Raw genomic sequence first — 25,656 nt, forward strand, 5'->3', positions numbered from 1 at the left:
AACGAAAAATAAAAAAAACCTCTACATCAGAACAGGGTAAAAAGCCAATTCTTCTAGCTGTGTTCTCAAAACACAGGTACCTGCATGTGATTTACTGTTTTCACATAACACAAGATAAAACCTTGTACAAATGTTTAATTCATTACAAATTCATTATATTTTTAGTACAAATTCATTATATTTTTCAGGTTTTGCTATTGTATACTTCTGCTTTAATCATACAAGGCATTAATGTTTGCATAGTACTCTGAAGGCCTTTACACAGTTCAAACACTGTGTAAATAAATTTATTTCGTAAATGTAAATAATTATAATTTTGCATTATAATTTTGGAGGAGTTAAAATTTACCAATTCTTAACAGTTTTATTTAAATAACATGCTACACAAAACTTACAATCCTACAAATTCAAAACCCTATCGGATAAAGCTAAGTGTACAAGAAATGAAAGACAACTTCAAATGCTTTTCAGCCCTCTCAGTGAAGAAATGAGAAGGTATATAGTACCATAAAAAAACCAGAGGAAAAGATAAAAGGCCATAAAAATGTAGCACAGGTATGCCTAAGCAGATTCACAATGCAGAAATAAAACTGCAGTGTATTATCACTCAAAGCTTTCTTCTGCATCTTGATTACCCTAATTACCCATAATGGTTGACACCACAGTATTTTCTCCCTGATGTACAGTGTTATTAAATATTCCCATTTCAGCATTATAGGAAATATATGCAAAAGATAGAATGGCTTTCTGATACTACCTCAGCACAACTGTCAGCAACAAATTACAGAAACATACAGGGACAGGGACATCAAACTATGTGAACTACGAATAAAAAAAAAATTAAAAAGTGACACGAGAGGAAAAGTAAGGAGGAAGAAAGCAAGGAACTTCAGTAAATAAGTTATAGCATAGAACTATTCATCAATAGAGCTGGGAAATATTTAGGAGGGTAGATCTTACTTCTAGATCATCTTCCTCAGATTAAATCTCATTAATAACAGTCCTAATTCCGGAGGGATCAAAGCATATTGATTCACAGAATTCACTGGAAGTGAACGGAGTATGATCTGGATACAACAGATATGGATGTATGATCTGGATACAAAGTCCCAAAAAGGTGTTTTTTTGTTGGACTGAAGCCAAATTTTGTGATGTCACAAAAGTTTGCTTAGTAGATATTTATCACTCACTCTGCACACAGAAATATCAGGCAACTCAACATCTGTGGGAGGGTATGGAATTCTGAAACACCAGAGTTGGATGAAAACGTAACATATTAAAGATAGGATCCGGAAAGTTACAACTGACACAGGGATATTTTCAGGCCAGCATAAAGGGAATTAAGTCAGCGGTTTTCATCAGCACTTGTTTCTACCTGTGTGTGAAATCTTCTCATACATAACAGAATTTTCACTACAGAAATTATCAAAAGCAGCAAATAACCTCTTTCACACTTATGTTTAGCAGATCAATGACCAGATTTACAGACTTAGAGACAGTTAAGAAATTATATATTTAGATAAGCAAGGTCATACACATATATTATGTAGTAAAACCATAAGAAGCACTTACCGGGTAATTTTTCTGCAGGGATGGAAGGATGGGTTCAGGTAGGGCTATAAGAAAGAGAAGTTTGAAGTTGCTGTGATTCACATAATTCACAGGAAGCATTATCATATCAAGTACACTGCAGGGTTGAGTTGAAATTTTGTCTTAAAAACATCTATCAAGAACTTCACTTTCATGTCTTTTTTAAAGTAGAAGTTATTCAGCAAACATTTCTATTACTATATTTCCCACTATATAGTACTATAAGAAGTTTATTCAGCTAAGGGAAGCTGTTATCAAGATACTTCTATATACAGAAGGCATGAAAAATTCTACAGCAGCTGGGTACAACTTCATTTCTCAAATTTATATTAATTCATGGCTATAAAAACATCAAGAAAAAATTAGAGAGTCACTCTTTCTTTTTCCCTACGTCTAATACATATGATTCCATCATAGCATAAGTCTACAGATACTACAAAAGCACATATTTTTCAGCTGCAAAGTATCATATACTGAACCTCCAAAAGTAACCTAAAGAAAAAATACCCAACACATTTACTAGGCATTGTTACAAAATCCCTACAAAATACATAAATACAGTCTAATATTGTTAGCTGATCTACTAAATGGCAAACATGTTATAACAATCAGGCAGTCATTAACGATAAAAACACAAAATGAATTAAACATTTGCCATTTTTTACGAAAATCATGGATTGGGAGACCATCTCTTGCACAACATAAAAAAGAAGGAGAAAACTTGTCAGTCAGATTAGATGATAAACTAAAATCCAAAACTACTGACATGCCAGTCAAACCTCAGAGCAGCTACCAAATTACTAGAGCACTCCTCAGACTAAAGCTTTAACATCATCTCTTCAGCATGTTTTTTTAAACAACTGGTCTACATCATTCACTAGGGAGAATAATAACTAAATTCAGTACACTGGACTTGGGACTTAGTTCACCCTTCTAACAGGCTCTCACAGGGGAAGAGATGATACAGAATCCTTTTTCCATAGGGACTAAGAATCAGAACAGCAGAATTCTCAGAATATGTTTCGAGTATCTTCAAAGAGTATAATATACCTACCAGGTCTGCTAAGACAATGATCACAGCTTCTTTAATAATATTTTTATTTTATTTGCGAGTGTTTAGAAATACGCAACAGCTCATAGTTCTGCAATATTTTGGATAATTTCCAGTCCTCTGCCCCACTAAAACAAAAGGTAACAAAATCTAAGCAATACAAGCAATCAAGATATTGTATCTGGGCCTGCATGCTTTACTAAGAGGATGGACTTTTCCCCTAAAGCTACCACTTATCACTAACATTTGCCATATGAGTTCTGTTTTCTTATTGTACAAGTTAGTTAGACCTGTTATCTGGAAGAAAGTTCATGTACAAGATACTGACGTATCTATAAAATAAACTGAAGCCACACTAAACTTGTGTATGAAGACATCCACAGGAGTATAAGACTGTGGAAATTAATTAAGTAATACAGGAAAGAAATCTGCCTAGTGAAGACAGGGCCACTATTTATTGCAAAAGAAAGCCTTCAGTTTGTTCCCTCTCCAGTAACATGAACAAAAACACTGTTAGAAGTTCTAGGATACAGGCTACTTCCAGGAGAATTACATGCATGTAGCAGGAAAAAAAAAACCTTTAAAATCTTCATGAATAAAACATCAGAACCTAAAGAGATGGTGCTAGTTACATGTACAGACCCACATCTCAGGTGGTTTTTTTTCTGCAGAAAAGGCTGATGAATCACAGGTAAAAGGCTCCTCTTTGGTTTGTAGACTTCTGATCCTCCCCAGACAGCTGATGGATCACACTTTTGCATGAAAAGGATTATCTGAACCTTTTTTCCCCTTCCCTAGAGAGCTACGCCAGCTGCCACACATGATTATAGCTACTGTCCTCATGCATTTTTGTTAACTAGTGCTTATAGCTACGCAGTGTCCTGCAGGTACATTTATTTAAATTTTTTAAACCTTTGTAAAGCTGGTAGCTCTGCTTCCAGAGAAGAGGTCCACTTGTTAAAAGACAAATGCAGCACTAAGGAAATAGAGTAAATGCACTTCAAATCTTTCAAAATTACTTACTTTCAAAATTCTTCCTTTCAAACCTTTTTTGTGGAAGATGATTACTGTGTTTGATTTTATTAAACAGGAAAACTACACAGATATGAACTCAAAAGAGGCAGTTTCAACATGGAAAAAAATACTTACTCTGTAAATAGTGCAAAACCATCAGCACAAGACTGTAGCTGTTTAAAGTACCACGACTGGCATCATTTATCTCATGAAAACTTGCCCACTTCTTAATAACCAGTACTAATGGACGAACTCGATTCTCAACTGCAAGTAAAATAAGTACATCTAAAAAAAGTATATTTAACTATACAGCAATTATTCAACATTTGTTCCTACTTAATCAACATATTTTTTGTATTCTAAGGTTACCTTTCAGAAGCATTTTATAGAATTTACTTAGTTATTCTACAACTACTATCCGTCCTGTAAAAATCAGAACCAAGTATTTGCATTTGAAAAGAGTCTTTTGAGTAATAAGATCATAATAAATGGGTATGTCAGGAAATTTGCAGGTAAGACAAAACTGGATAGATCAGTCAATACAGTAGTGTCACATTTGACTTCAAAGCTCTCTCCAGTTCCTTATAATAATTTTCCCTGAATTAACTTGCTGACAGGATAGACCCTAAGTTATTTTTCATTGAGGGCAGGGAAAAGAATTCTCCTTGTTGGAGGACACAAACCTCATTCTTAAGTTTACCTCAGGATCCATAAGGCAGTAACCTATGCATACAAACATAAATTTTAATTTTGCCTTGTCCTCAAAAGCTTTTTATGTAGATGAGATGTTAGACAAAATACCTCTTTAAATCAAGACATATCCATTTCATGAGGAATGACATAAATACAGTCATATTCTAGGTACGATCTTCCAAATTTCTGGGGAATATTAATATCTTCTAATTAAGGTAGTATATCTGTAGTAGGGAGGTATCACTCACCACAAAATTCTAGGGACCCGGCAGCATACTTAATTTATTATTTGCAGATACGTGGAAGCAGATCATCAACTCAGTCAAGTGCCTTACAATGGCCTTGAATACTTGTATGTTCTGGAGTATCTTTTATAACCTGACATCATTATGCAAGGTTTTGTACTCTGCACATCAGGACTGGAGGACAAAAGACATCCAACAACTGCATCAGTTGCTTCAGCACCTATGCCCACCTAAATGCCACTCTTCTTCTCAGAATCAACATCCTAGGTCTGGAAGACCTCTTGGAAACAACAAAACTCCTTAGCACCAGTCACCTTATTCCCAACATTGTTCACCCATGGTTGAAATAAAAAAATGTAACTATTAGCACACTAACTATGAGATGCAAAGAATTACTTCACAAACACCATATGAACATGCATTAACTGAAATAGGATTTTTCCATGAGAGAAAAATGCAAATAAGCTCCAATTCCAAACGTGATTCTTTACTGTGTGTGTCATAGATTTCTTTTCAGCTGACCTCATTCTGATATATTTTTTTCTGTCTGCTAGTGCCTGTAATTAGTATATAACAAAGTCAGTGTGCAATATGGCTGGTAAACTTTCTCTGATACTCTGATACAAGGTAACCCCTCAAGAAAACGCTCACTGATGTCATTTGCTCAAAGTTAAAAAGTCTAGCTTCCACTAATTGAAAAATACCTAGCAACAATTGCTGACTTAATTGCAGACATGTCTCCTTTGGCAAACCACTGGTAACACGACAGCATAGACTTCAGTTTCTAGGTCTGCCTAATCTACCTACATTTTCTGTGGACATTCTGCTTCACTCATCTCGCATCATCATCTCTGACGTTTTCTACAGCACCCATGCACCAACAGAGAAAGGCTAACTTCAAAAAAGACAAAAAAACACCCACAGAAATATTTCAGAGTTTTGGGTTTTTCATTACATTGATTAACTGTCCCCTTTTTGCCTGAGCATCTACTTCATTCTAATGCAACAGAGAGACCAATACACCTTCCACATTAGAGGTAATTTGATCTTTTTTTCTCCCATGCAGGGTAACACCCTTCAACTACACACTTAAGTGACCAGGATAACACTTCTAACACTATCCACCCTTGCTGATATGACTGCAAAAGAGACAGTTTGATAAAAGTTTCCATTTAGTTTTGTTTGCCTTACATCACCTGAGGGTTTTCGGATCCAAGGAAGACAAGACAGACAAGCTGTATGCTTGATATAGTTTGTCTATTTAGGAAGGTCCAGCACAACAAGGAGATATTTTCAATCATAAGTCTCCCTTAGCTATTAACTCACTCCTTGACCTCAAGAAAATAACAGTATTTATCCTTCATTAGGAGGCATGAAGTTAATTTTGCTGGCCTTACAAAAGTGGGCACCAAGGTGGGATACTAGGACCCCTTCCACTGCTCTTTTCCCATCTAGACTCATCTGCCTTGCAGTGATTTCCTGAAAGGAATAAGGGAAATCTGTGGCAGAAGGTAGAAACAAATATATCCACATTAGACTTGGTGAACTGACCCCTCACCCACAGACATGAATGACAATGATTATTTCCTAATTTTTTTAAGCTTGGAAGGAGATCCTTCTCCAGTCATACATCTTCCCGGACATACGAAGAAGTCACAGTTAACCAACTGATCCAGGACAAGTTGTAGACTCTCCTAGTAACATGAATATGGAACACAAACTACTCTGACTAAAATATTAGTAAAAATTAACTAGTAAAGGTAGCTTCTATTGACACATTTGTAGCCTAAATAGAAAGGAATTCCTTTATGCAAGAACTGAAGAATGTGGTAAAGGAACAAATGCAAATGCCCTAGAAGAAATAGCCTGAGGTACACTCTTTATGTACTTATCTGTCAAATGACATTGTGATGCTGAGTGAGAAAACTTTGGTACAGCACTGAGAGTGCTGTTCATATTACCTCCCTCTCAGAAGTCTGTTTCACAGTCTCTCCCTAAAATGCAAACACCTGAGGAGACACAAGCCAGTTTTGATTTGGGGTTTGTATAAACACTGAAGCAGTATTTTGGATTTTCCAAGAAAAGACTCTAACAGCATAAAGACACAGCTAGCTATCAGCCACACAGCTTGTCAGTGGCTGTAAGGAAATAAAAGAAATTAGAGATTACACCCCTAGATAGCCATTAGTATAATGACCTCGTTATCTCCAGAATACTTGAAGCAGCCCTTGTAGTAGATACGTGGACCTTAATATGGAAAATCTTTGTTATCTTCTGAATATTGTAATATTCAATTAAAAACATACCTGATATGTTTTTTCATATATTTAGAATGAGCAATAAGAACTTAGAGCTAACTAATGCAGCTAACTAGGTAATGATATATATACTAACATAATATATTAAACTGAATTTTAATAGTATACCAATGGCAAAATACAAACTCAAAAAGAAAAATTTATAGAAATAAGAAAATACAACAAAAACTTACTGAATGCATAGGTTCTCAGAAGGAATGTATTTCTTATCCCTACAACATTGTTTACATTCAAGTCGAACTCCACATAGCTACTGGGAAGAAGAAAAAAAAAATCAAGCACCATGGTATTCAGTTTCTGAACATTTATTACCTACTTAGTGACAGATATGGAGAAATGTAATTTTAATATAAAATCCTAGAAACCTTCTTCAGAGCTTTAAATGCTGTCATTTCTACAATTTTGTTTATAGTATCTGAATTGCTTACAGACTGAAATTCCATTGTTATAAAAATATAATTGTTGTTTTACACAAAGAATACATGTAGATCCAAATTTAGACTCTTCCTCCCAATTAGACTTGCACTACATGATATAACACGAATTAAGAGGTTGAAAGGCAAGAGTCTAATGATGGTCAGAGATAATTAAGACTTTGAAATAAAAACAGGTATGAGGTAACACTGCATGTTCTGCAATAAAATAGTTTTGATAACTTTAATTCTGTTAAGAGAAAATAAGAACAAGGCAAACAAGCACTAATAAGCTTTACTTACAGCACATCCCATCCCCAAGTTTGAATTTCATACTGCATATGGAGCACAACTACTCACAGTACTCAAGAAACGACATTAAACTCAAAGTCAATAAGCCACAGCAACACTAACTTGCAACATGAAGAGCCTACTGTTGACAAAGGAGTAGCCATCTGCTATGTACAGCTATTTCTATTTTATATATCTTAAGTATCAGTCACTATATGTTTGCCCAAATATTCATTCAGTTTTTCTTACATAAGGGGAACGTGGACCTGAAATTCATTAAACTGGGTAAAACACATTAATTTGATGCCTACAAGCAGTTTTTTACACCTTTAGCTATATGAAACATTATTTGCATCAAAAATACTACATAATTTTAAACATGAATTAACATCAAGTATGACTTTTTACATGTTTTAAGAATATAGTACACATCAGTACAGGAAATAAACAAGCTTGAACTACCACTTGACAGTTGCAAATTTAAGCATAAACACCAGTAAGAACATTAACTGCATGTGCAAATACAATTAAAAAAATATGTCACGTGGCACGTGTAATTCCAGTTAATCCAAACTGACAAGATTACTATTTACCAGACACCAACTGAAGCAAGTTCTATTGCAGTTATTGTGTACTTTACAATGCACATTTAATAGCTGCTGACGTTATGGCAACTGAAAAAGGTTTCACTGTTGGGCTCAAGTTCTTTTAAAAGCACTAAAGGAGAGGACAAGAGTCAACTGCACATCAAACGTAGCAGAAGAGGAAGTTTTTGTATTCTCTGTAGTACAAAAATCTTGTTAACAAACCACAGGCTTGTTGGGAAGCAGACAGCATTGGAATTCTTTCCTAGGAAAGACTACCCAAAAAAAGGTAAGATAGTAACTCTTAAAGTGCTAAAAAACCCACAACTTTTAAGATGAAAAAGGAGAACAAACACAAACTGAACGCTTTCTTATTCACCAAAACAAAGTAAGCGGCAAACTTAAAAAACGTCATTTTCAGGTATATATGGACCATTGGTAACACATTAGAATGTGCATCTCCAGATACAGAGATACCACCCACGGAAATTTACCATCTTCTCCCAGCAGCTGGGCATCAAGAAAACTGGTTTTCACAGGAAGCTTGTCATGTTTAGTTTCCAGTTTTGGCAAAAAAAATCTTAGTGCCCTGGGTACAGAATATCCAATGCATTTTTCAAGACCTCTGTGAAAAAATGAACGAGTGTGGGTGTATGTGTATATATGAGCCTACAAAAGTCAGAAGATGTTAAGTGATTAGAAAGAGACAGATATTTAAATAAAATGACAACACGTGGGTGGAGAAGACAGGTTATATAAGAAAAAGATAACTGTAAAGACAGAAAATAAACAAAACCAAACACCATACAAAAAAACCCCCAACCCAAAGTCATGTCATTCCCTGCTTCTCCTCTCTTCTACAAAAGCAACACAGGAAACCAGACGGCAAACAGCATTGGTTTTAACTCTGCAAAAATATAATGTGCAGCTTCTAGTATAAGAAGATTATATTTTGCTTTAGAGTTCTTTAAATCATGTCTGTAAGGCATATAATTATCATTACTTACTATTTTTTGAAAGTGACTGTAGTATGGATTATAAATGTCTTCAATCTTCTCATACAATCACTTCCATACTTAAAGTTTCTTTTTAAAGTTTATTTTCTGATTTTAAAGTGGAAAAAAAATTCTTGCTATAATCCCACAACTTATTCAATATTTGCAAAAACAATTTACCATTTCATGTATTACAAAAAGACTAGCATTGCTCTATGTAGCTAAGCCATAGAACCCAGATTTTAACTTGGCAAGTATAATACTTTAAGCATGGGAGAAATAACCTTCTGTACTGTTAGAAGAGAAAATTACTAAATAAAAAGTATTCAAATTTTTAAAAGGTAGACAACTATACAGGAGTAACTATGGGACTAGGTGTAAATGAAGGAAACAGTATAAAGTGAAAATCCCTACAAGTGCTACATAATCTCAGATGAAAGAAAAGTTTAAATGGACGATATAGATTAGTTCAAATTGTAAACATGACCATATTTAGTTTTACCATGGCAAGGTTTCTGCTCTGATAAAGGCATATTGTGATTAAAAAAAGGGATATGCTTTTAGAAGGAGATGCCAGAGAAGTGGGCTCACTTGTTTTCATGAGACAGATACAGGGTTGTAAAATTTTAGACACATATAGAGAGGGTAAGACGGATAGAAGAAAGTTGTTCCAATTTGCAAAAATAGTGAAACTATGTTACTATATGAAGCTGATACACATCAATCCTACAAAGCTAAGCCAATAAACATAGGAAGATTTGAACACTACTCATATTGTTAACATATTTCAGTGCTTTGCATGACTTTTCCCTCTATCAGATACTTTTATTACACATAAGAAAAAATACATCGTTCTCTGCCCTAGTACATCCCTCTTATTCTCTCATGTCTTTATAATGAATATATAATGAATACTACAACGTATAACACATCCACTTCTCTCTAATTACTTCTCCCTTCTAAACAAAGGCCACAAAATTACTACCTCATAGTGTGAATACAACATGCAATACTATATTCTTAAACACAGAATATCTCCCTAGAAGACAGAATTTACTCTCTAAAATGAACAAAACCTTTTTAATCAAGAAAACATCACAATAAACTAAAGTTCATTTTAGTGTTGTTTGTATAGTGTAAATACTATGAATTAGTCCTTAAGTAGCTTAGCAGTTATGTTTGCACAACAAGCAAAATTAACTTTCACAGCAGTTTTCTTCCCACCATTGTTTTTCTGTTATAAACCATCTGTCAACTGGAGTCCACTATGCACAAATAACTGATGGAAATATGTGATGTACTGCTTCTAATTCACATCACAGAAACCAAACAGTATTTCAACCATAAGAGGTGTTTCAGGCAATCAAGGAAGTGAGCTGATTGCCGCTGCAAGCTAGCTGAACAAAGCTCAATACAACTAAGGCATCACACAAACAAACAGGCATGACAGCGTACTGACTCAGTACATATGTACTAAGGACAGTACATATATGGAGTACTTTCCCATATCGAAGTCTAAAAAATTGTGTTGAACAGAATACTTGCCTGACTTTATCCCTGAATTTCACTATTGGCACTTTTGCTCTAATCAGCTGAGGTCGCTCAATGTAGCTTGCTGAAAGGGAGAAAAATATGCAATTAAGTTTCATGTAAGATGCTGATCTTAATAAAATATCCTAAAGTGGAGTCATATTGACTGATTTATCACAAATAGTAACTTGTTAAATTTAGCAAATATATTCTCAGAAGGGTTGTGCTAAACTAAGTAACCTTTAGCAACTGCAGCAAAAATACAGGAGAGTGGGTGAAAAGAAAATAACTCTAAACGTTAGAGAAGGAAGTAGAACATTAGAGTAGAAGATTTTGCTGTGGGAAATATATTCCAAAAATTTGAACATAATGAATACAGTTCTACAATGCTTTCATGGAACATAGAAATCCTGAATAGTTATAATTAAGGTTCAAAAATAAGGGAGTAAGAACATATCCAACCAGGATGGGTAGACACTTAAGCTCAACTACAGTGTAGCAACACCCAGCATGCAATCAGCTGCATTCTTTTTAATTGTGCCTAATTTGCTTACAGTTGGAATTATGTATTTTAATGATCAAAAAATTAATACAACTGTCTTTATTATTCATTTACTACTATTCACTCATAGACTTAAAATTTGCTCTGAAAACTGCTCATTTGAACAATAAACTACATACCAAGAATGTTGTACTGTAGAATGGGACAACACTTTCTATCAAAGATGGCATAAGCTGTATCCGCCCTTTTCTTTCATAGTGATAGAACATGCAATAAATTCACAATCACAGGATGGCACTTCAGATGATTATCCACGCAGTATCAACACGTAGGCTCAATGCCAGGCCATCCAAACCCACACATATTAAACTCTGCCAGACTCACACAGTGTTACCAAAAGTACCCTTCGCACTCAGCTCCCCAAAACTGTTCTATCACATTGTTGTGATTTCCCTATACTTCATGATACCTCAGCCTATGTTTAGCAGTTGCCCACAAACCTGAATGAAAAATGTTCCCAAGAAAGTAATGGAGAAGAAAGAAAAGTAGAGCCTGTAGGTTACATGCTACAAATTTGGGCAAGAAGAACCATTTTAGTTCTTCTGTTGCAAAGTCTAGGACAACTTGAATTTGTCTATATCTAACATCATACATTTTCCCATTGATACTACAAATTAATGTCAAATTAGTATAAATAAGTATGACACAGCTAGAAGTAATACAGATTAAAAATAACATTGAATAAAATCTGATATTTTTCCCTCTCCAAAAAAGGTGAAAAGGAATTTCTGTCAGTTTGGATAGCCACCTGGATTAAACCACATCATCTCCACCGCTTTTGGATGACAAATTCAGATTTAGTGAAATGCTGCTGTGCAATACTCAAGTAAAACAAACTTCACTTTTTTTCTTGAGACTTTCCGAAACTGTTTTATGGATACACGTGTTCAGACACATTTGACCTCAGGCAATCCCTTCTCTGGATTTTAATGCATTGTACAAGCCTAAGTAACACACAGACTGGCATTCAGAGTCTGTAAATGTAAAATAATCTGATATCTGATAATCTGATATCAGATAATCTGATAATCTGATAATCTTACTAATTTATTAATGTTAAATGAAGAATCCTTAAGAACTTCAATTCACATTCACTGAATGTAAAATTTCTAGCTTCACCTTCAGACACATTCAAGCATCTTTCCTCCTGCATCCCAGAACATTCTTAAAGTGTTCTAAAGTATACAGAGCTCTCTGCCTTCTCTCCTTTCATTACCAAACTTAAGACAAAGATTCCCAGCGCACTTGCACTTGGGAGACAAGGGTGCACACATATCTGCATGCCATAGCAATTCAACTTTCCTCGCTACAACCCTTCCCAAGTGCTCAACAGAGGTTAACCAAACTCATTCTCAGTGGCAATCCACTTCCAAACACACTCCTGTCTCAAATGCCTCACAAACTTGATAGATGCTTGTGCCAAATTAGTTGGCTAAGAAGAAAAGATACATCCCAAAACATAATCCCAATCTCTTTCAAGGAGGAAGTTAGAAGGAGTAAATAGGAAGTTAAAAGGCAGTAACTTCCTGTTGGTATCCTCTTTCTCGCCTCAGAACAATGACACTGTTAGCAGAGTCTGTATTGTACCTTAGATTGTTATACCTAAAAAGGAAGAAACAGTCACAAATACAGAATGTGGAATTCTGAAACACATACAGGTTGAATAAGTGTCTTAGCAAACTGACTATGTGACCTTGAAAGCTACGACCAGAGAGGCTACACCAAAATACATGTAAAGAAATCTACATGGCTGCTCCACAGTTTCGGGCATGTCTGTGAAAAAGCCATGAACACCACTTCAGCTTAGCAAAAAAGAATATAATGGTTTCAAAGAAGGCTAAGCACTGCTTCATAAATAATTTATTCATGCACAATTTCAGATTAAACAGTTTAATTCTCTCTTTCCTTTTACTGAATAGAAGATTGGGAATTGGACAAAACATTAATCCCAAACACAGTATATGCCAGAAAGATCTTTCACATCCCGGACATGTAGCCTGGACTCATTCATTGGGTTATACTACTGAAGGAGAAACTGGGCAACACAGAAGTCTGATCGCATTTGTGAGGAATCTAGGAAGGCACAAGCAAGCATAGGATGAATTAACTGCTGACTTTTTGGAATTCACTCACTCAACTGCATAGTCCATTTGAGTTCAAATTCCCCTGCTCATCCCAGCTGTTGCACATTTCCTACTAGACAACCATTAGGCAGATTCCACTCTGATACTCCAGCCTCAACACTACTGCCCCTCTCTGTAAATCTAAGAGAAAAAGAGCTCTTTGTTATTTACACAGATAGTAAACACCAGTCAACCCAATACTGCCAAGTGTTTTTCAAATGAATCCTGCACAGATGAATCCAAAGAGAATACTCAGTCTGACATTTACTCTCAGTGGTCTGGATTATAATCTCTTCAATTATCACTCCAAATTGATGTTTCACATTTCTAAAGGCATTAGCTTGAGTGTACATTTCTGGGAATGTTAGCCAAAATTGTAAAAAAAATGTATATGCATGTATCTGAACAAATAAATCAGCAAGTTACATGAGCTCAGCTAGTCTTTGAAATGGACGATATATCTGCTATCCCCACGTCTCTGCCTTAGGAGAAACACAATACATAACAAGTCCCACAAAAATAGTGAATAAATACCAAAACCTTTTTCCTACTTTTCTCTGAGATTAGATTATTCAAAAACAGAACACATTTTCATTTCACTTGGTATTCTAGATGCAGAATGACAACACAGAAAAGCCTCTGCTCTAAGAGACTCTACTCTGATAGACTAAAATTCCTTGCTCACAATTGTTACCTTTTGCAAGCTTGAAACTGAAATAAGATGGAGTTTATACAAATTTTGAATCCACTTCCTAAACCTCCTAGAAGGAAATACTAATCTAACAACCACATTTAACTGTATATAAAGAATGAGAGATAGCACTTCAAGTTCTGAAGTTGATTTACCTAACACAAATGGTGAAAGAGACTGATCTAATCAGCACTTGGAATGCTTCTTCATTTAGCAATCATGGAATTAAGGTGAAATAAGCAGAGAATCACATCTCCTGTTGCCCTTATTTTGGAATATATAGGAACATCATGCAACAAAGAGGAAGATGCTATGAGAGGCACAGATAGAAAAAACTGAAATGATCTGGAAAAAGGTTAAAAAAGCTCTTGAACTTTACCTATATCACAAATCTCCTCCTTATTTCTTTTTGTCCTTTAAGTCTTTCACAAAACCAGAGCAAGTACTTAATTTTAAGTAACATCTTATCTTTCTTTCTCTTGTTGTTTCTCTTACATCTTGGCACATACTTTATTAGCATTGATGTTTGGTCCAAACTATGTTTATTTCCATTCTCTTGTGTGAAGCACGGGAGAGTCTTGCATTCCAGGGAAACCCAGATTAAGTTTTGGACTCCTTATGCAAATGTCAATATACAACAGTAATACGCATTAAATATCAAATGTCTATTCTGCAAAGCATCTACCAAATAACTCTTCAAAGTGAGCTGTTAAAATCTGTGTGTGCTCGCCTGCCAATGAAGAAATTTTGAAGATTACACTTAAATTTATGGTTTGTTCCTTTTAGCACTGCAGGATCCTTCAGAACATCAATTCAAGGAGCAGCATCAAAGAATGTACCACAAGTCTGAGAAACAGGGTGATAAAGTCATTGATATCAGTAAATGTCTGGCTCTTTTACAATTCAAAGGATGATACAAAAGCCTCTTTGAAATAGGAAGCTTTCACATTTAAATTAAGAACTGCCCTTGTGAATTCTTCATCTGAAGGGAGTCTACAAAACAGCTTACAAAAACTATGAATTGATCTGTTTTATCTGTATGTGCTGGTACTATCAACATTTAGTGATTGCTTCATTAGGCACCTAAGGTAATTTTTTCACACCTATCAAGCACTCCCTGCCCCCTAAAAAAATCAATTCTACACAGTGACATCTTATTTTACAAATTCTTAAAGAGTATTTTTCCCAGGAAAGCAGTGCAACCTAAAAGAGTAGTAAGGGTTCTCTAACAGAGGTTTCCCAAAGAGAAATCTACCCCCTTTTCATTGTGTTCCAAAATTAAAAAGCCATTTGAGATACTACCTGTTACTGAAGTTGACTAGTTTTCAAGAAAACCATTATGTTTTCCTAATTACCATCACCAGTACCAAACAACATTACTAAATACTTATAGCTTTGCTTGAAACAGTACTGTGATTAGAAGCTAGACAATATGCAATTACATAAAGTAGTTGCAATTGTGCATCAATACTTCTTCCAGAATTACCACCTCACTGTTGCCAGGAACTTACAAAGTTTAGTACTGAAGAGTTTTTGAACTGAGCTGAGTATACGTCTTGCTTCAGTCTTCTGATTCACCTGAAATATGATATTAAAAGTAAAGAAAAAAGTTGATATCTCTCATCTAAGTGTTCCAAGTAAGCATGCTTTGCTTTTAAAATGCAATTAATTCTGTGAATAAGACATGAACATGTACATCAACACATTCTACAGCCTAGATATAGATTTATCATGGCAAATGCCAGATAGAACAATCTCTATTTAATATTCAAAATAATTTAAAAATCACAGAATTAGGTGATAACCTAGCCCCAGTTACACAAAAATGTACTCTCCTTCTGTTTAAATGATGCTTTAATTCTTTCAAGATTATGGTCTATTTAGATTTCTTTTTTGTTATATCTTTTCTCTCAAGCAAAATTCCACTCATAACATTTTCTATCACTAAAAATATTTAAGATATTTTGCCTGTCAAATTCCTTCTTATACTTGATCATTAAACTAGGTAGCTATGAATGTAAATAATGATATAAAAAATTTGACTTACTAAAAGTTGTTTCTGCATCTAGAAAAAATTAGAGTTCTCTAAACAATTTTCTTCTTCGTTCTACACACTTACTTCTGCTTGGCTGTATTTTTTTTTCACTCATAAATTGAAGGCAAAGCTTATTTTTTAAAGTTTTATTAGGTTTATAGGGTTGAATTTATATCTGCAACATTACTGGGCCCATAGTTCATAGCTATTATGAATGCAAAAATATGTTATTAAATCAAAAGGATTTAACCATCTGTTTATCATTTTGGAATCCAGCCTTTTAACAGCACACACATAAAACCAGACTTTGTTTTAACTATATAGTTTTAAATTACTTACTGGTTCTTCTTTAACCACCAGGCATAAATCACCATCACTACTACGAGTGCCAAATCCATTCAGAGAGGATCCAACCAAATAAAGTCTGCTCTCTGTAATAAAAGAATAACAGCAAATAAACATGATGTGACATATAACAGTTTGAGAGGAAGGAAAAACTGCGAACCTGAAGAACATTCAAGCTGGTATTAAGTAACTAAATTCCAAACATACGTGGAAAAATTAGCTGAATTTCTCTCTGGAGTTCTGTTCTGCAGAGCTCTTTGCTGTCCAAATCAGAGGCCTGTTGTTGACATGCTTGAAACAACTCCAAAACCTGTTGACTTAACTGGACACACACATCCAAAAAGTAAAGATACAGAGATGTGAACATTCTTTCCTGTCAGATATGTAATTACATAAAACAAACACAGAAGTTATTTTTTTTTAATGCAAAAACCAGCATCACTTCACATGACCTCCTCCATTGTCTAGAGTTTTACTGCACTTAAATTTCATATTGATTAACACCCTCAAAGAAACTTCTGCTAGTTTTCAAATTTTAATTTGTTCAATTTTTTATAAAATGCCTATCCACAGGAAATAATTTTTGTGTCATCAGTATCAGCAGCCTCTCAGGAAATAGGTAGTAAAAGACTAGAGATATCTTCTGCTGACTTTAATGTCAACAGTTTGCCTACCAGTAGGTGAAAAAATTATTAAAAAATACCATTTTAAATTAGCTTTATTTTTTATCCCACACAAACTATTAAAGAAGTAGTCAGATCTTTGTTGGAAGAAGGTATTAATTGTATTTCTTTCACAATATTGCTATATGCTATATTCAGCAGGCACATTCATACTGAAAAAAAAGCTTCTCTCATGTGGATGCAAAAAAAGTATCAAGACTGATTAGCCACATTTTTATTGTATTTATTTAAAACAAGAAACAGTTCAAAGCTACACTGTCCATCTAAAGAAGGCATTCTCTTCTATATTACAGAAAAGCTACAACCATAACTTTTACATCCTCTTGAAAAGAGATAGAGGACATCTTTACAGGCCCAAAACTGTATTTATTCAGAATGCACTTCTCTCATATTACCATGGAGTTTGGTTTTTTTTTAAAATCTGCATTCTCCCTCACCCCATATCATGTGAGAAATGGACCATTCCTCCAATTTTTACTTCCTGGAGCAGATATGTAGGTTTCCTGACATTATATGGAAACCAAACAACACAAGAAAATAACACGCTGACCTTCCCCACCCCCGAAAAAAATGTTCCAAACCCGAGCACACACATGGGGTTATACAGAACTATAGCAGCAGCTACATTTATTGATATTCCTTCTAACGACAGCTCAGCGATAAGAGACCCTGTTACACTGTCAAAAACCTTGCACAAATTTTTGTGGTCTCCCACAGCACCTCTGGATTCTGCTTACTCAGAAGGCAGAAGTAAGCACAAGCACAGAAAGTTACTACCTCATCTTTGGCCAGAGGGAGTCTGGCTTCTGTAGGGTCTGGAAACAAAGTATCTCGCAACGGAGGGACGCATCTAGCTAAAGCTGGTGAGCCACGTGCAAGGAACGATGGAGACTGAATTGAAATTGGTCCTGGGAAGGAGTGTTGACGTTCTTCTGGTAAAGGCACGGCTTGGTTAACTACAGTTGTGTCAGAATTCTGTGAATCAATCCGCTGCCGTTTGACATTACGTGAAACACTTTGTTCACTTTGCCTCCTAGAGGGGGTGGGGGAGGGAGAGAGAGAGAGAGAGAGAGAGAGAGGAGAGAGTGTGTGTAATTCCTCTAGTTCGCAGTTTAAACCTGTGATTAAAAGACAGTTTCTAAAAAGTTCAGATACCAACATTCAGTGATGTACCTACTTCACTAAAAGCAAGTATTCTACAGAACAGGTGTGCCCATCCTAGACCACACAACTGCAAAAGTGCGGTTTCCCTAGAAGTGAATTGATGCAGCTTAAAGGCAAGCATCAGAACTAACCAACTTAAACCCAAATGGCAGATTTGGTTAAGTTGATTGCAAATCTCCCAACATGGCACAGCCTTCTATAAAACAGACTGCTCAAGAGGAAAAGATGCATGTAGCATGAAACGAGAAACTTCCTTAGTTCATGGGATAGTTATAGTTACATACTCAGCTATAACTTAATAACATATTGTACTTATTTTTTCATCTGTTAGATCTGAAAGAGAAAGAGCATACAGGAAATAGTTCTGAAGACAGGTTACATAAACTTTCTTCCCTCTCAGTTGATTCACAGAATTACTACAAACACATATCAACAACTATACCTGAACCCGTATGTATGTTTGAATTTAACACTTTGTATTTGAAAAATAAAGCATCACATAAATAAGAAAATCAAGAAAAACATGTAATGTGTCATGAAAAACAAGAAAATTCACATAAAATCTTGAGGGTGCACTCTTTAACAGGAAAAGAACATTTGTTGACACACACCTGCTTATAGTCAATTACATACAGACTACAATTTATTGTAGCATTAAAAAAAAATCACCTAAATCACAGGTCTGCAAGCCTACAGCTGTTGGAAGTGAAAACCTAGGTACAGGAAGTCACTATGAGTACTAAGATTCTCAAAAACATGAATGCTTCACATTACCTGTTTCATAAAAAAAAGTATTCAGTATTGCAATTTTTAACATAACTCAAGTTGCATAAGTAATTGATACTAGATGAGCTTCGCCATGGGTACATTACAACCAGTGTTAGTCATATATATACAAAGAACTTACTTTCTTCCTTGAAACGATGTGAGGGCACCTGACGTAGACACTGGACTGACATTTCCATAAGTCATTGGTTGCAGTGTAGCAGTTGAAGTAACAGCTGGAGTAGCTGCAAGGTTCCCACTCAAAAGAGCTCTAGAAAGACTACAGTCCATAACTATTATTCATAAGATAAAATGATTTTTATGGACTGGTAGTTCTTGTTAAATGAGTACTAAACTCTACAAGTCATGTCATTTTTTCTCTTAGAAGCAATACGTCTTTCTATTCAAAATGAAAACATATTTTAGTATATGATATGTACTTCATTAAAAATCAGAAAATTATCATTCTTGACAGCACATGTGTAAGAAGGGGTTAACAAACAAATTAACTCAAGGCACTGTTAAATTCAAAAGTCAAAAGAACGCTACAGCATCTACAAATATAGACCCAAGAATAGATGCTTCTTCCCCTTCGCATCTTCTCCCTGTTCTTCCCAACAAACAAATACAACTGAAGCCCTTTAAAACTGAACTGTGGATTAACAGTCAGTGCAATGGCATTTCATGCACTATGCACAATGCAGGCGAGTGTTAAGACTTGCAGGTCACCCACAGAAATTATACAGCTCTGTTTTACAGGTGACTCCTCCATATTTTTGAAGTTCAATGCAGTTTAATGTTAAAAACAGTGAAAACCATCCGCCATAAACAGAAATACTTCTTTCAAACCCAATCGTCACCTTACTGTACTTACACTGCAGTGCGAAAATTCAACGGAGGAACAACAGTTTGCTGGTGAGAAAGAGTAGGAGGTATATTTACGGGAAGTACATTGAAGAAATTACTCTGTTGCTGATGCTTTGAAGGGAAGGGTGGACGACCCAAGTTGGAAGAATTCGGGAACATGCTCCTTTCTACTTGAAGTGAACATGTATCCTTTTACCTACATGAAAAAAAAAAAAGAAAGAATGGTATTGAAATTAGGCAAAAAGAAATACTAGTTGCCTTTTAAAGTCTTGGTTTAAAAATTCAAGTAATCTAGAGTATAATTCCAAGAATTGCTACAGAGAATTGTCATTGCAGGCTAGCTTTTATTGCCTTTCAGGACAAGAAACTAAATAAAAAATACTGTACACTCTAAAGTTTCACAATTACTACTTGCTTTATTTATGTTTAAAAATGGACTTTTATTTGTTCCTCTCCATTTTAAATTTAATTTTTGAAAAATTACATGTCGCAAGGTATAAAAATGTTCATCTCAAGGAAAAGCAATGCATTACAGTGGAATATGTTTCATATTCAAACATTCCACAATAAGGTCCACAGTATATGGGAAGAAACACTTGACTACACCATAAGAACATGAAGATGCAGCAGATCACAATCTATAAGTTAATATTTTTTTCATGACACGACACATAAAAAAGCAGCCAAATTATGACAGGAATTGCAAATAATCTCTTCATACTTTAAGAATATCATACATATAGTAATATTTTACTGAATGGCCTCTGTGATAAAAAAATATAGATTTACTACCTTTTAAACCTAGAATTGATTCTGGCAAAACTGGCCACGTTTAACCTCCTGGGACAGCTTTGACTGTCACTGCAAGCAGCATTAGCACAGAGCATAGGAAAATGAGTAACAAGGAGTTTATGTGCTCAGGTTTGACTTTGTTCCTTACTTCATGTGATGACAACCCACACTAGTGAAAACCCAGTAATACGTACATGGACGTCACTGCAATAGCTCCATGAAAAAAAAGTACCAGGATTAATGCTCTCACAGTTCTTCCTCTTTCTTTTTTTTTCCCCTCTTTGGAGAGGCCGATGAGGGGAAGCATTATGTACTAATGTAAGTTATTATTTGCATGTTCACTTTCAATTCTGCTAAATGAACGAACCGAACTGCATGTCAACAAAGTCACGTGACATTTACATTTAATATGAATTATTATTTATGTGCTGTCTAAACTCTTTCATTTCTCGTAGACAGAACAACTGTTAACACGCCTCATTCCTCTCTGAGCAGACCAGGCACTCTTCACATCACACACAGGATACGAAAGCAGTTTATGGAAACAATTAGCTAGTAATAGGACCATTCATGAGAATCCAAGAGGTGCAGAAGAAACACCATTTAGCCCTTTGAAGCAGTAAATACCAGGAAAAGAAACAGCGGAGGAGTTACCTTTCCCACACCAAAACAACGCAGCAACACCGCTGCCTCACAGCAGCAACAGCGGCAATTACCGTGGCTTCCGGCAGAGATTACATCGGCAGGAACTAACAGGCTCTCCAGAAAGAGTTCATAACTTACAGTCCCGGTACCATTGTCCCGGCGGGCACCGCTTCCAAACCAGCGCGTTCTTCTCGCAGAGCCAAGTGCCCCGTGTACGGAGCCCGGCCCACGGATCCCCGACAGCCCCTAGTGACACCGCCAGGACAGGTGTCCGGTGCCACTGCCACGCCTGCGGCCCAGGTCCGACCCCCGGCACCGCTCCCTGTCACATCCACACGGGATCCACACGGGATACTCACGCCAAGCCTGGGTGGAGGCACGCGGGACGGGCCCGCGGGCAGCACCGAGCAGGGCCGGCAGCGGAGACCAGCTCTGGCAGCTGAGCGCCGCTCTGTCCGCCGGATGCAGGGATGCCACAGGAAGCGTTCGGGATGCGGCGGAAGGACTCAGGATGCGGCAGGAAAGGCCCGGAATGAATGCGGCAGGAAGGTCTCGGAATGCGGCAGGAAGGGAAGGGCCCCTTCCGCCGGCTCCCGCGCCACTTCCGCACCGCTACGGGCAGACGGCCCTTAGGGGCCTGGTTGGGCGGAGCGCGGGGCGCATGTGCGGGGTTGGCGGGGTGGGACAGGGACGGGGACAGGGAGGGACAGGAGGCGGGGTAACAGTGCCAGTGCCAGCCGGGCATAGCGGGGGCCGTGAGAGTAAAGTCCGTGCAGCCGATTTGCTTTCTACAGTTGCTGACCGACTGTAATTGAGCTGCCGTTCAGAAGCGTGTCAAAAGTATAGTATTTGGCTAAATGAGTTAGGATTGTAGGTGTGCTAGGATAAACCCGAGGTCACGAACGGGCTGAAATGCCTGCACCCTGAGGAGTGAAAAGTTCGGAAGACAGAAGCAGAATCTCAGAATCATCAAGGCTGGAATAGAGTTCATCCGGCCACCGACCAGCGCTGTCTCTGTAACCACTAAACCATCATCCAGCACCAGAACCAGTCACTCGTTGAGCATCTCCATGGATGGTGTCTGCACGACCTCCCTGGGCAACCTATTCCAATGCCTGACCACCCTAACAGTGAAAAAAAATTTTCTAATACCTGCTCTGAATCCGCTCTGTCTCAGCTTAAGGCCATTTCCTCTTGTCTTCTCACTGCAGGCAGAGACCTGTCCCCACCTCACTACAACTTCCTTTCAGGTGGTTGTAGAGAGTGATGAGGTCCCCCCAAGCATCCTCTTCTTGAGACTAAACAAAGTGAGCTCCCTCAGCCATTCCCCATAAGATACGTTTTCCAGACCTTTCACAAGCCTTATTGCCCTTCTCTGGATATGCTCCAGCACCATAATGTCCTTTTTATCACGATTCTTTCTTCAGGACAATTACTGGAAGTGGGCTCTTGCCATGAGCAGGTACTGAAACAGTGAGCTGGTGCACACCTATGCCCACACTGTTGAAGCTCCCCCCTTTGAGAGGGAAGGAGTAAGTTGAGGTCTTGCTCAGTTTTGAGTTTCTTGCTTGAAGGCTTGCTCAGCTGACAGCAGGCAATTGCCGGGGTTGTCACAGTTTGAGACTGGCTACTCACATACAGACCTAGTGGATAACAAAGAGACAAAACACAGGGGCCCAATGAAATGGGTCTACAAATGAACTGGGAAGGGAAGGCTTGGGCTGCGAAAGGACTTAATCACCTTGGCTGTGGCATGGGAACTTTGTATAAGGGTCAGCCCATGGCTATGGTTAGCACTACATTTATGAGAGACAAATTTTAGAGTCATACATGGAATGAAGCTGCAAGACAAAGTTCAGCCACAAAGACATTTCTCTTGAGAATTTTTTATTTAATCATTTTGACTATTTACCAGCCAAAGCACATGGCAAGGGTTAAGGCTAAGTTTAGAGTTCAGAGAGAGACAAAATCTATAGGTCTAGGTGACATGGCGCTGTGGAGAAGCTTCCAAGGGAGAGTTTGGACTGCAGAAAGTGTTTTTAGAGTTAGAAGAGAGACAGTTCCTGGGGGTCTAGTTGTGGTGGGTCTGCAGAGGGACTGCCTAGGGGTGGTTCTGCAGAAAAATTACTCTCAAAACTTGAATCAGGGCCATGTTTGGGTTTGCCTAGGGTTAAGGCCTTGGGCACTTTTAGGGCAAGGAAGGGACAGTTCTGAAGGGTTTAGCTGAAGTGGGGCTGCTGAGAGGTCTGGGCTGCAGAAGGAATTCTCCGGGAGCCTTTTTATCTGAGCCACATTTCAGTCTGTCTGGTGTTAAAGGTCTTCTAGCACTAAGGTTCAAAGAGAGACAAAGCCTAGAGATCTAGGTGAAGTGAGGCTGCAGGCAGGCTGTCAAGGGAAGGTGTGGGCTGCCAAATCAGTTCTCTCCTGAAACTTTTTCATCTGTGCTACAATCTGGGTTTTCTGCGTTTAAGCTCTACCTTAAAGGCTACCTGGCCAGGGTTAGGATTAGAAGAGAGACAAAGCTGAAGAGTTCTGTTGGGGGGGGGGCTGCAAAAAGCTTCTAAGGGCAGATTTGGGCATCACATAGAACTCCCCTTAGAGCTTTTCCATCTTGGGTGTGGTTTGGGGTCTTTGGCTAAACTCAGCCCACAGTTAACATAGGGGTAATGGATATGGTTCATAAATGATACAACGCCCTGGTGTCATTTGGGGTTGTGGGTGATAAGGATTTGAATTGGGACACATTAGGATGAAAGAAGAGTTGTTCCTTGGGGAGTTCAGTCCCAAGATATCTTAAACAGAGAACAAGTAGAAAAATAGATCTTTTGTTTCCTGAGAATTCTACCAGTGCCCAGTTAAGCAGAACTTGGATTTTGATCTGTGTGCTGGTTTTGTCTGGGGTAGAGTTAATTTTCTATGGGGCTGTGTTTTGGATCTATGCTGAAAACAGTGTTGATAATATAGAGATGTTTTTGTTATTGCTGAGCAACACTTACAGCAGAGTCAAGGCCTTTTCTGCTTTCCATACTGCAATGCTGGTGAGGAGGCTGGGGGTGCATGGGAGGTTGCGAGGAGACACAGTTGGGACGGGTTACCCAAACTGACCAAAGGGATATTCCATACCATTTGACACCACGCTCAGTACATAAAGTTGGGAGAAGAAGGAAGAAGCCAGGGGCATTTGGAGTTATGCTGTTTGTCTTCCTGAATGACGGTTACTCACGATGGAGCCCTGCTCTCCTGGAGATGACTGAATACCTGCCTGCCCATGGGAAGCAGCGAATTAATTCCTTGTTTTTGCTTTGCTTGCATGCACAGCTTTTGCTTTCTCTATTAAACTGTTGTATCTCAACTCATATGTATCTCATATGTATCTCAACTCTATGTTTTACCCTTCTGATTCTTTCCCAGATCCTGCTGGTGGGGAAGTGAGCAAGTGGTTGTGTGGTGCTTGGTTGCCAGCTGGGGTTAAACCACAACAATCTGGAACTCAGCTCTCTTTCTATACTATTTGTTTGGAACCAAAGGAATAATTTCTGCTCAAGGCAGAAACTTCATGTCTTAACAGTTAGAAGTCAGTGATAAAAGTCCTTATAGCTGGAGTTCCCCATGCAGCCCTTTCAAACAGTGTTCTCCAGACCATTTGACTGCTCTTCTCATCATAATCTATCCATTAACCAATAACATGTCACTCTTCTGGGATTCTCACATTTGCCATGGGGCCTACAATAAATATAACCTAACACAGTCAATAGACCTTGTAGCAGGCAGTGTTTATAGCAGTGTATTAAGCATCAACATATTTTATACAGCAAAATGGAAAAAAAAAAAAAGAAAAAAGAAGATTTAGGAATGCCTTTACCCAATTAAAGTAACTTGTGTTGCTATGTTTTTTCCTGGTCTCCTTCTGCCCTGCTCCTTGGCAAAAGGCACCCTTGTATTTTGTGTTTATATCAATCTAGATTACCAAATAACTTTTTTTTTCTGGCTCAGACTGTTCACTCTTAAGGATTTTTTTTCCATGTCTTATCTGCATTGACTTGTCAACATAGCTACACATTTCAGTGAGGCACCTGACATAACCTGATATTTTACAAATTGCCAACAGTCTTATGAGACAAATCTCTGTGCTTTGATGTGCTGAGAGCTGTTCTATTTTTCAGTATCTGCTGTCTTACTTCCTGACCCTGACTGTGATCTCAGACAGTTTAAAGATCCTCTTCTGTCAGAAAAGACATACAAAGCCTTACTTCTGGGTTT

The 25,656-nt window shown here is 37.4% G+C and overlaps 1 protein-coding gene across 5 annotated transcripts in view; it reads right to left on the reverse strand.

Moving 5' to 3' along the window:
• Nucleotides 1-22,033, reverse strand: part of TENT2 (terminal nucleotidyltransferase 2) — a 45,402-nt gene extending 23,369 nt beyond the window's left edge. Inside the window, exons 1-12 of one of the 5 annotated variants that reach the window (XM_027634800.1) lie at nt 21,756-22,033; nt 19,967-20,155; nt 19,235-19,372; nt 17,941-18,196; nt 16,688-16,802; nt 16,475-16,566; nt 15,612-15,678; nt 10,740-10,809; nt 7,085-7,161; nt 5,991-6,092; nt 3,791-3,919; nt 1,573-1,616 (exon numbers count right to left, since the gene is read on the reverse strand). In XM_027634800.1, the coding sequence (XP_027490601.1) occupies nt 1,573-1,616; nt 3,791-3,919; nt 5,991-6,092; nt 7,085-7,161; nt 10,740-10,809; nt 15,612-15,678; nt 16,475-16,566; nt 16,688-16,802; nt 17,941-18,196; nt 19,235-19,372; nt 19,967-20,118 (1,242 nt within the window). In that variant the 5' untranslated portion in view covers nt 20,119-20,155; nt 21,756-22,033. Of the gene's footprint in view, nt 1-1,572; nt 1,617-3,790; nt 3,920-5,990; nt 6,093-7,084; nt 7,165-10,739; nt 10,810-15,611; nt 15,679-16,474; nt 16,567-16,687; nt 16,803-17,940; nt 18,197-19,234; nt 19,373-19,966; nt 20,156-21,405; nt 21,704-21,755 lie in introns of those variants that run through there. The other 4 variants (XM_027634798.1, XM_027634799.1, XM_027634804.1 and 1 more) reach the window with 4 other exon arrangements.
• Between the last annotated feature and the right edge of the window lie 3,623 nt (nt 22,034-25,656).

The sequence above is a fragment of the Corapipo altera genome, unplaced genomic scaffold (genome assembly GCF_003945725.1).
Source record: "Corapipo altera isolate COAL_440 unplaced genomic scaffold, ASM394572v1 61411, whole genome shotgun sequence".
Taxonomy (NCBI): Eukaryota; Metazoa; Chordata; class Aves; order Passeriformes; family Pipridae; genus Corapipo; species Corapipo altera.